The 12,868-nt window shown below is 36.6% G+C and overlaps 1 protein-coding gene across 2 annotated transcripts in view; it reads right to left on the bottom strand.

Annotated features, from left to right (window-relative positions):
* LOC148943624 (ras-related protein Rab-21-like) overlaps window positions 1-12,868 on the bottom strand; it is a 41,770-nt gene that overhangs the window by 21,235 nt on the left and 7,667 nt on the right. For both annotated transcript variants that reach the window (XM_089101878.1, XM_089101879.1), the window contains exon 2: window positions 9,683-9,835. In XM_089101878.1, the coding sequence (XP_088958004.1) occupies window positions 9,683-9,808 (126 nt within the window). In that variant the 5' untranslated portion in view covers window positions 9,809-9,835. The remainder of the gene's footprint in view (window positions 1-9,682; window positions 9,836-12,868) is intronic.

Here is a 12,868-nt window from a genome sequence, read left to right as displayed (position 1 = left end):
TGGACACCCAACAGAAATGCAGCCCTGACCTTTTGGTACACAGCTTCCAGATCTCCTCGCGTCTTTTCACCACAATTCATGCTTTCAGGGCCAAGAATACGTCTTTATCATGATGGTCTAGCATTGCTGGGTCAATAACTTCCCCTTGAAAATGCTCCGGTTTCAACACGCGGGAGAGAAAACAGGTAACAAGTTCCCGGAGCTTCAAAGATAAAGTATGAACTAGAGGTTCGTCCTTCTGAAAATAAGTAGAAAAATCATGACATGGGGTAGCACAAAAGACGACAAAGTGCAGTTTCGTCGACAAGCTTCAACTTGACCAAACGAGACCATTTTCTTATAGATAGATAGATAGATATTTCCTGCAATAAAAGCCACTTTGGGCCATGGCAATAAAATGGAAAATTACACAAAATAATAGCACTTGATAACACTCATAGCAAATTATGGTAGCTTACATAAGAATAAAAACGCAAAATTACAAAACAAAACAAAAACACAATAAAGCATACAATACCATTAAACTAACATGAATAGATAGATTTATGTTACATCAATCAAGGGCCATGAGTACAAAAAGTAACAAACAAGAAAACAACTTACACACATACAACAATAATTTCATCACTCACCCCACCCCCTTTAAATCTATCTCTATGTGACATACCCAATTTTATATATTTTGCTATCATTCTTATTGTCCCATAATTGTTTGATCCTATTACTGAAACCAACCGCTCGCTTGTCCACATATTACAAAAAAATAATTCTTTCCTTAAATCCTGTAATTTGGGACAAAGGGCCATGAAGTGAAGCAGATCCTCAACATTTTCTCCGTACAGAGGGCATGAGTAAGGACCATTCTTTGCCCTTATCCTCCCTAAATATTTTCTCCTTTCTCCAAGTGCCAGAAAATTACCCCTCCCTGATATATACCACTTAATTTCTTCACTATTTAAACTCGCTTTAAAATAAATATCATATCCACAGACCTCCTTCCATTGCCGGTAAACGCCGAGGGACACCGAGTCTGCGACTTCACACTGCCATTTCTGAATCTCCTGATCTTCAAGCACACCCTTTACTAATTTTGCTACATTTTCTACTTCCAGTCCTATTCCCTTCCCTTCATTCCAAACACCTGATAACCCGCAACTATTTAAGATTGATTTTACCTGGGAAGCCCATGAACATTTCCTTCTATCCTGCAGCACCTCCAGATAAGCTGCATTTACTAACCTATTATTCTGTAAACGAATCATCTTTTCCCAGTATCCTATAATTCTAACCAATCTTTTTACCCTCAATGAAAACAATCCTAGATCACCCTTTAACGCCAGATTATTGAATTTCCCGCTAAGCCCTAAAAGTCTCCTGAAATGTCCTAAATCAATTCTCTCTATTTTTCCCCTTTTTCAAACCCCGAAACTTCCCCACCGTAGCTCAATACTGGGCATACCTTCGTCTCAAAAATTCTCTTCTGTAGCTTAATATCTGCCGGTCCTAGATGCCTAAGGGGACTCTTCAATAACGCCCATGAAGCCTTCTGACCCTTCCAACTCGCTATTTGCACCTGATCACTCCATCTCCCTGAACTTGTGAACTTACATCCCAAATAAATAAAATCCTTAACTTCTTTCATCTCTTTCCCTTTAAAAAAAACTTATTCTTTTCCCTTTCTTCTTTTCCAAAAACTAATATAACTGATTTATCAATATTTAAAACTAATTTTTTACTCCCCAGATAACTATCCAAAATCTCTAACATCTTTTGCAAATCCGGAGCCGATTTCGCAAGCAATACTATGTCATCTGCAAATAATAAACAAAACAGTCCAGCGACATTAATTTTAACATAGGGACATTTCTATTTCTAAAATACTGCTCAATATCATTAATAAAAAGAGAAAACAAACGCGGTGATAGAGTGCATCCCTGTTTGAGGCCTGCATTGCTTAAAACTGACCTAGAATAAGAAATACCTACCTTCACAGCTACTTTAACCACCTCATATACTTTCACTATAACTTCAACTTACCTAATTGGTAATCATAATGTCACAACACCCCTTTTAACATACTCCTTGAAATTTCATCAAATGCTCCCCTCCGTCAAATATCCAAAAACACCGTATAAAGCCTATTTTTCCTATGTTTCGTATATTTAATAACTAAAACCTGTAAACAAAATATTTGATCATTTGTGCTATAATTTTCCCTAAACCCTGCCTGACATTCAATTAATACACCTTTATAATGCAACCATTTATCCCTCCTATTAGACAGAACTCTACAAAATAGCTTACTGATAGAACTTTCTAAACTTATCCCCCTGTAGTTCTTGTGCAGGTTTCTTTCTCCTTTCTTAAATAATGGAATCATAATAGATATCTGCCAATTTTGCGGCCATAGAGGTGTACTTAGAATTGCCGAGAATATCAATGCAAGCACTGGCAGTATCCATGCTCTTGACCATTTCAACAGCTTAGTTGGTACTCCGTCGATGCCCGGTGCTGAGTTCCCTCTCATGCTTTTCAAGGCGTGCCATATCTCCTCCTGTCCAACCGGCTCCAGTAGTTTAGCGTCCTCTGAATGCAACTCAAAATTGGCTGTCTCTGCTAAGCTATTCATTTCCTTATCAGATCTCTCTTCGTCCTCTTCGGTGTATATCTCTCTGTATTTTTCTTCTAGGTATTCTGGAAAGGTATCGGTGTGAGGAATTTAATTAGTCAATCTTCTATTTTCTCTTGATGTCCTATTTAACTTTCAGGATTCCGTTGAATCATTCACGCTAAATTAGGGTCGTCAGCTCTAACCGACTTGCTCTTCTGTCTTAGGTGGTCATCTGGGCTAATAATTTGTTGGCTGTTACGTTTTGGAGCCCCCACAGGCCCGACAAAAGTTGATGTGGAGCCTTTTTTAATAACAGGAGTTTCACTAATCACCCCATTTATTTCGTTATCACTACTAAGCTCCTACACTACTCTAAAGAAAGATTGAATTGAGGATGAAGATCCAGAACGCGATCTTGAATTGCAAGGTTCTTCCAGGTTAAACCGATTATTTTCAGAAACAAAACTGTTTACTAGACTTTTTTTGTGGCGCTGATAATGACCCAGGTTCACGGTGAAACTTTTGTCCAACATTTTCTTTAAAATAGGTCAGGGTACTCGATGATGACTCTATATTAGGGGCATTCGTAACATCAACTACAGACTGCTTATCAAAGATAGACATAGAACACTGTTGACCAATATATAACTTTGTCCCTCTTAGTCTTGCTTCTCGATTTTCTCCTCTAGCCCGTTCAAGAAAAGGCTTTAGGCGGTTACGGATAGGCAGTTCACGCTTTGTATAATCGGGACTAACACCAAGACTCGCCCTTTTCAGGTGCGCACTTGAACGCAATATTGTATCACGAATGCAACCGCTTGTAAACTTAACCAACACCGGTCGCGTGCCTTGTTTAGCGTTTAGCCGAAAAATATCTCTATTGTCCAACATTTTCAGCCATAAATTTGGCACATGTAAGTTGAGTGCTTTCATTACATCTTCTCGTAACGAAGAACCTTTGTTTGTAGGATCGAAATTATACAGGACCAAATTACACTTTTTAGACTCATTTTCTAGTCTTTGCAATTTTACGTTAGTAGCTGACATTTCAGCTTGCAAACTTAGGTAATCTTTCTTCAATTGTGACGTATCCTCCAAGAACTTCTCTATTGTCGAATCAATTCCCAACGAAATAGCAGCTAGTTCGTTTCTAAGTTCTTGAACCTGCGACAAAACTATTTCTATTCCGTTCAATTTTCGATTAATTTCTTGCAGAGTTTCAGATAAATTAACAGAAGTCATAATTAATCCGGAAATATGGTTATAATAATTAGAAAGGTTACTTATCGTTCTGTGAGAGCCGAGCCTCACAAATGCATCCGAGTGACTATTCCAGTGACTGTAATTATTCTCACAAAATTTCCACTTAACATAGCAAGTCTTATAAAGTAAGATTTCCCTTTAACATGACAATTCTTGTCAATGGGAACTGTTTTTTCAAGTTATTTCACTGCCTGTGTACTTAGATGTTAGCGGAATGAATGCTGATGAAAAACTGATATACTGAGAGCTCCTTGCTAACGGTGATCTTTTCTTTCGGACAAAATCAACAAACAAAGGTCTGCACGGCTTTTTATTGTTCCATCACTCTTTCCGTCACTTCTATAAGGGTTAAACATCGGGTTAGAACGTTCTTCACGAACTTTTCATGAACCTTCACGACTCATATTTTTGAACAGAGTTAAAGTCTTTACATCTTAAGGACCATCCAAGGAAAAAGTAACGTAGTTCAATGATCAGACCTGAAATATCATCAACGAGCTTGCAGACCTTTGTGATATACGTTATTCATGACATGCAGGCTGCAGGTGTCAATGTCTACGAGATGCTTTCCTGTGAGTTGGTCTTTCAGTTGATCCATCAACTTGAAACTTTTTCGTTAGCATACGGCCCAGCATAACTCAACGGGATCACCTGATGCAGCTGAAGACCAGCATTATTAACCTTAATTAGATCATCTTTCAACTTTTCACTTGTTGGTTCCCCAATACAAGAGGTTTCAAGGTTTCTACTAACGACCTTGGCTTGCTGATGAGAGAAGTATCTCATATGTATTTGAAGTTCTTTACAGCTGGAAAAATTCGTCATATCATCATACTTTAATGCATAATAATAAGAATCCTTGATGTCTTTCAACAATGCATTCCAGAAATATGGGTACAGCTTCTCATTAACTAAATGTTTGTACTTGGAAGAGCTCAATGTGAAATTTTCTGAAACATTGCAAAAAAAAAAAATCACTTTCCCAAACAAACAACAAGTATTTCAAGTTTATAGACAGCTTTTTTCACAACCATCGTACTTATGACATTTGGATGGGAACTCTTGGAAGTTCCAGCAGGAACAGGTTTCAGTCGTAACTGACCAGGGACTAGTTTCATTATTCCATTTGACCTAAGATCATCACCTTCAGCATGTTGTTGCAGAGTCATAAAGCCTTTACCACAATGGAGGGGTTTTCGACAGACTCTACAGAAGAAATTATTTTTCTGTGGATCAGATATGTACTAATCACCAAATAAATAACCCGTATTATCTTTCTCCTTCAACCAATCATTCTTAAGGTTATACTTCCCCATTACTTAGCAAAACAAGTGCTCTGAAATCAAAAAGCAAGCTAAGTAGAAATAAAAAAAAACTCCTTCAACAAAGCACCTATCTACAAGACAAAACTATCAGACATCCTTCAGAAACAAAACAACTATGAAATAAACCCGATTTTCAAACTTTATTGAATATGCTAAGTACCAGCGCAAATTGCCATGCACTATGCAATTTATGACTCTCCTATATTTGATTATTACTAACTTCAGTTTATTTATTTGGTTGAACAGTTGTACGGTAAAACTTGAGGGGCTTTTAAGCATTTAATCTTAATCGTACACAGCACGTGCCAATAAATGTGACTCGGGCATAGATACGATTCAGGAATTCTCTGGCTTTTCAGGCTGTCATGCCACCAGTCCCACAAGTGTGAAATCGGTAAAGTTCTACCAAATCATAATATTGAGTTAGAAAGAAAGTGAATACACCATTCGATGCCTTTTTTTATGTTGATAACAAGTATAATAATTAATTTCTATTGGAAATAAATTTCAGCCCCCCCCCTATATATACCTAACCTAACCCAACCTAACCTAACCCTGAATGGGCATATATAGGGGGGGGGCTGAAATCAGAAATGATTATTATATTCGTAATCAGCATAAAAAAAGGCATCGAATGGTGTATTCACTTTAGTCCTAACTCAATAATATGATTTGGTAGAACTTTACCGTAAAATCTTTCTTGAGCTGAAATACTATTAGTAAAAGGGAACTTGTAACAACATTTGTTCACTAAGAAAGAGGGCAATGATAGGATATGATTAAACTTGGGGCTGAAGAAAGTAACAAAACCTCTGAAAAATCACTCAAGTAGTAAATGGTAGCTGCCAAAGATAACATTGCTGCTACAAGGTCAAATGAACTGCATGAGCCCCCTGAAACCAAAATCAGAGGTTTCCTCGAATGTTTTTACTCCCAGGAAAGATTTACCTTTTAGTGCATGTCAAGAGAGATCCCCTCTTTAGTTGATAATAATAAATATATATATATATATATATAAAAATGAAAAAAAAAAATGGAGCTCTGCTGTTTACCACAATGAGTTTAACCTATTCGTTTATTGTTACTGCAACCACTACCTTGTACTGATAAAGAAAAGCTATGTAATTGAGTTCTACAGCTCTAGCTAAGTGATTATTTGGACATGGGTGCAGCCATCAGTGGTTGCACAAAATTCCAAATTATAGTGCTGAGGAATATCTTATCCTATTCAATTCTGACAGTTAGGCATATAATAAACTGGCATAAACTGAGTCTTCACTTATAGCTCCCTACCCAGAAATGTTGCAAAAACTGCTCTTCAATCGGACCCAGCGTACACTTATTTCTCCACCATGTAAACCCACTAGTAATTTTACTGGAACTGACTTTAATGTAAAATTAGTTGTGACATAGGATAATCCATGCCATGAAAGAAGGCCCTATTTTAAAATTATAGGCTGGAGAGTGTCGAAACATGATTTGATATTCTAGTAAGGGGCTTGTTCCTGTAAGTTAAAGTTGAGAAAGAAATTGTAAGTTTGGAATACAGGACCATAATAAGATAGTTAAGAAAGAAACATACCATTGGATTCGAAATTCAATCCTCTACATGAATAAAACACTTTGATTGCAGAAGTTCGATTTGGAAATTCAGGAGACTCTTGAATTTCAGGATTCCTGAATTTGAAACACCTGACATTGGTTTAGTTTTCAGCTCACTTAGGGCCCAGGATCAAGGTCGCCACCCCAAGGACCTAGTGGCCTGTCCTAAATCTTTTTGTCTCCCCAATAAACTTGATTTTTAGAATCTAAAGAAAGTACAGAATCCCACAATTGATAAATTTCCTTAATTTCTATATAGAATTTCTGCCAGAAATGATCGTTATACTGGAATACAGCGTTGAATTTTTGAATCGAATGGTATACTAATTTTTTAGCTCTCTCATTTTGATCTAATATTCCAAATTAAATAAATGAATATAGAGACAACAGGTGGAAGCAAACAACCACAACGAAAATTCAGAATATTGGCAATGAATCAAATGCCAGTAAAACACCACACTCTTGCAGGTTTTCTACCAGGAAATGTTTCAAGAGAAACCACCATCTAAGCAACTAACTTACTTCACGCCATCAAAAAAAGATGACAGGACAGACAATAACAATCCTGCCAAATAGCAATGACACCTGCGAGCAAGAAGGATAATGTTTTGGCTTGCTGAAACAGTGAAAATAAAGACTTTAGGGGTTTTTTAGAAAATAGGGACCAATGTGACTTTAAGGACCAATATATCACCCCTGCTATGTGCATGCAGGTTGTTAAAAGGGCATATCAGCAATATCCCAAGAACAGCTCAGAGCATTAAGCTGAAACTCTCAAGCCATGTTGCAAGGGTATTGAACTAATCAAAAGGCACTATATTCATATTACAACTACTACCTCTGCTAACACTACAAATTAGGCTAATTTTCAGGAATGTTAAAAAGGAAGCTAAACTAACAAAATGGCACTATGTATACACTAATACTACTACAACTGATACATCGAATATCTGAGGAATGACTGACAGCATAAAGATGAGACCGAGCATGCTAAAAGGGGTGAAGGGGTGGCGGATTAGACTAAAATAAAAGACACTACTAGTACTAATACTACTACCGCCACTACTATTAGTACAAAGGCCAATGTAATACTACTACCACTGCTAATACAAGTGAGACTAATTTTCAGGAATGTTGAAGGGGATGTTAAACTAACAAAATGGCACAATGTATATAATAATACTACAACTACTACTACAGCTGAGGCATCAGCATTATCTGAGGAATGAATGAGAGCATAAAGATGAGACTTTCATCTCATCTTTCAGGGAATGTTGAAGCAGATTTTCAATTAAATTAAAACGGATTATGTGCATACAGGTTGTCAAAAGGGCGTATCAGGAATGTCTTAGGAACAGTTAAGGGTATTAAGTTGAAACTTTCAGGGCATGTTAAGAGGGATGCTGAAGTAAACAAATGGGCACTCAGCGCACACTGCTACTATACTAATGCTACTATCACTACGTCATAAGGTCAAAATCATTATTTCAGTAATCAATAGTCATCAATATTTCAGGAACAGCTTAGAGTGTTGGATTAAGTTGAAACTTTCAGGGCAACGTGAGGAGGATGTTGAACTAGCCAAAATACACTATCCACACACTACTACTACTGCTACTACTACTACTACTGCTGCTCCTCCAAAGGCTATTATAGTGAGATTTTCAGTAAATGTTGAACTAAATCAAAACACACTATTTGTGTAGAGGTTGTCAAAAGAGTGTATCAGAATGTCTCAAGAACGACTTAGAGTCTTAAGTGGCAACTTTCAGGGCATGTTTAGTGTGATATTGGAGTAATCAAAGCATACTATGTACAAACAGCTACTATTATTTCTACTACTGCTACTACTACTACTACAACTAAAACTAAAGTTATAAGGCAAGTTCCAGGGAATGTTGACGGGGATGTTGAACTAACCAAAAGGCACAATGCACATACCACTTCTATTTCTACTACTTCTACTACTACATCTATCGCTAGCGATATTAAGGTGAAGCTTTCAGGGAATATTAAGGGTGGGGGGGGGGGTGGAACTAAAGCAAAATAAACTATACGCATGCAGGTTATCAAAAGAGTGTATCAGCAATATCTCAGAAACAGCTAAGGGTATCAAGTTCAAACTTTAGGGCATGTTGAGAGAGATCTTGTGACTACGATTACGATAAATTACGACTACGATAGCAACTCATTGTGATTGCGACTACTTGTGGCTGCGACTAGCAGCCTATGCCTAAGAAAATTAAGCCAAAACTCTTAGGAAATGTTGAGAGGAAGGGTCGACTAAAATTGCCTTATGAATACCAGAATGTCCATTGCGCTTTACTGAAAACAATCTTATTTCAAGCTGTGAGCTTTTATTTGTCTTAACATCTATAAAACAAGAAAAAAAATCATGTTAATCAAGATTAATGGTAAGATCTAATGATTTAATGTTTGTTTTGGGTTCCATTTATTTATTGATAGTAATTCTGTTCGTTTTACAGTTGAACTACTATTTGACTCTATTTCAGCTTGTTTTGGGTTGAATGTAGCTCTTTACTTTCTTTGAAAAATTTCTTTTGTGTAAAGAGTTTCAAAAAAAAAAATTAATCCACAATATAAGCTTAAAGTAAAAGTTTGGCATTTTTTTTTAAATAAGCATACAACAATATAATCAGAAACGGAGGGAGCAAGACAATGGTTCGTACCTAGATACTCAGAATTTCTAACAAATGCGGCATTTCCATTACATAGATGGAAAGTTTTTCCATTAAACATCTTAGTAAAGATCCCGTCATTGAGCCCCTTTCCAAAAGTCATTAAACCACATTCGAAATTGAATCCACTCACATTTCTGAGAACACACTGAATATTAAGACAATGCTTTTACAGAACTAACCTGAATAGTACTTTCATGTGCTTCACTGAACTTTCCATGGACATACCGCAACACAAGAGAGGTTTTCCCAACTGCTCCTTCTCCCAATAAAACAACTTTAAAGTTGTACTTCTTCACATCTGTCATCACAGCTACTTCAATATAACCAAGAAACTGAAAACAATTAATCTATCAATTAAAAAACAAAACAAAAAAAAAACAACTCATTGAAATAGGCAGAAAAATGAAGAAAATAAGAAGAATACACTGGGTATATTACCACTAGCGCAACTACTGTTAGCACTACTACAACTACTACTGCTACTACTTCTACTATTACTAATGTGACTACTGCTACAACTAAGGCTTAGGTTATTTAGGCGAAAGTTTCAGGGAATATTGGGAGGGGGGAGTATCTTGAAAAGAACCAAAACACGTTGGGTATATGCAAGTTGTCAAAAGGGCGCATCATAACTATCATAGGAATGGCTTGAAGAACGAAGTTGAAACTTACAGGGCTTGTTGTGGGGAACGTGGAAATAACAGAAAGGTAACCAAAGTAAAGAGCAAAGTGTGCACAATGTATAATTTAGTTATTTTTCATTTACTTGTTTTTTTCACACAGGCACTTTGTATAGAAAGAGTTGTCAGAAAAAATTTGGAAGGAGCTCTTTTGATAATAAATCGAAAGTTCTAGTGCCATTTTTTAGAATCAAAAGTGATAAGAGGGCAATCAGCCCCCCTCCTATACCCCCTTGCTCTCAAAACACATACAATCAAAATCAAACACATCCAGAATGTTGAGGATAGTTCTGAACTAAATCAAAGCCCTTTATGTGCATGTAGGTTGTCAGTAGGGTGTAAATCAGGAATGACTGAGGGTATTAAGTTATATCTTTTGGGGAATGATGAGGGAGGATCAATTGACTGAAAAGACAATATTTGCATGCTACTTCTATTGCTACAATTACTACTAATGCAACTAAAACTACTGCTTCTGTAGCAACTATTAATAACTCTGAGGATATTGAGGCAAGAATTTAAGGAAATGCTGAGGGGAAAGTTAAACTAAATCAAAACATGCTATGTGCATACTGATTCTCAAAAGGGCATATCAGCAATATCTTAGGAGCAACTTACTGTATCAAGCTGAAACTTCCAGGGCGTCATGAGGGGGATTTCCAACCAGTCAAAAGGCAATATATGCATACTAACACTGCTGCTAATACTACTGCTACTACTTATACAATACAACTATTACTAAATACTAGCCTACTGCTGCTAATATGATACTAGTACTACTAAGTCTAAGGTTATAAAGGTGAATATTTAAGAGATTATTAAGGGAAAGTTGAACTTTATCAAAACACACTAATGGTTAGTGCTTATTTCAGGAAGCTGGATATTTCTTGGAATGCTTAGGGGGAAGATAAGTTGACCAAAAGGCAATATGTGCAGGCAACTAATAATACAACTTCTGTTACTACTACTACTAAAACTACTACTGCTACAATTACTGAAGCTAAGGGTATTACAGGGAAACTTTCAAGGAGTGTTGCAGAGAATACTGAATTAAATTGAAACACGTTATGTTGATGCAGGTTATTAAAAGAGCATAAGAGCCATATTTCAGGAACAGCTTAGAGCATTAAGTTAAATCTTTTAGTGCATGTTGAGGGGGGTGTTGAAGCAACCAAAGGGTATTATATGCATACTATTACAACTGAAAATACTACTACCAGGCCTAAGGGTATTAAGGAAAAATTTTCAGAAAATGTTGAGGAGTATGTTGAGCTAAATTAAAACAAGCTGGGAGTATACAGGCTGTCAAAAGACCTTATCAGCAGTATCTCAAGGTCGGCTTAGACTCTATGGCTTAAGAGTATTAGGTTGAAACTTTCAGGGCACATTGAAGGGTATGTTGTAGTAATGAAAACGCACTAGGTGCATACTACTACTAGTAGTAGTAGCTATACTACTACTGCTGTTAGTACCAATATTACTAAGGCTAATGATATTAGTGTGGAACTTTCAGAGACTGTCAAGGAGAACGTTGGACTAAATCAAAGCACATTAATTGCATGCAGGTCATCAACAGGATGCATCAGCAATAGCTAAGAAACGATTTAAAGTATTAAGTTGAATCTATCAGGGCACAGGGAGGGGATGATAAACTAGACCAAAAAAGGACAATGTAAATACTATTACTGCTTAATACTAATGCTACAGCAGCTATCTCTAATACTACCCCTATTGTTCCTATTATTTCTGCCTTTGGGCCTACTACTATTACTAATACTAAGGGTATTAGTTAAACTTTCTGAGAATAGTAAAGGCAGTGCTCAACTGAATCAAAGCACACTATGTACAAAAGGGATTATAAAGGGATGTATTAGCAATATCCCAGCAACACAAGTATTTACAGTGCATTTGTTGTTTTGTATCTGATTCAAGGATTGGCAAGATTAGAGCTCTTTAGTTTGGTTAATTTAATTCATTATTATATCTTTTTTTTTAGTAGCACAGTAATAAATAAGCTCAAAAAAGGACTATGACAGTAATATGCTTATTTGCTGGTAAGATTCTGAACTTCTAGTAGCTTTTAGCTGATGGGCCCCCTCTGAACAGAAATCCTAAATACATCACTGACAACTACTACTACTATCACTACTGCTACTGGTACTGCACTTACTGCTTCTGTAGCAACTACTACAAAGGCTGAGGATATTGAAGTAAAAATATGGGGCAAATGTTGAGGGGAATGTTGAATTAAATCAAAACATACTATATGAATAGAGATTGTCAAAGCAATTTCTTAGGAATGGCTTACTGTATCAAACTGAAACTTTGTGGGCCTGATGAGGGGGAATTCAACTGACCAAAAGGTAATATGTACATATTATTACTACTATGCCCTCCAATCACTTTTGACTCTTAAGATATGGAACTAAAACTTTCAATATACAATCAATTGAGCCTCCTCTAAAATTTATATCTCAACCCCTTCCACAAAAATCTTATATTCCCCAGGGGTATAACTTACAACCCTTACTCTCAGGCTCTAGGGGGTTGTGTCAACCCTGAAGGTCTTTTTATTTAATCTTTTGGACTATTTTTTTTTATCAAAATGGCTATCTCAAATCTCTATTGGATGCATTTGGGAAAAAGAGGACATGGGGGGGGGGGTAGTTCCCCTCTAAACACTTC

This window comes from Artemia sp. Qi Xiang Cuo, chromosome 15 (assembly GCF_049724085.1).
Source record: "Artemia sp. Qi Xiang Cuo chromosome 15, ASM4972408v1, whole genome shotgun sequence".
Taxonomy (NCBI): domain Eukaryota; kingdom Metazoa; phylum Arthropoda; class Branchiopoda; order Anostraca; family Artemiidae; genus Artemia; species Artemia sp. Qi Xiang Cuo.
The sequence above is the reverse complement of the archived record's forward strand: the minus strand, read 5'-3'. Positions and strand labels throughout refer to the sequence as shown.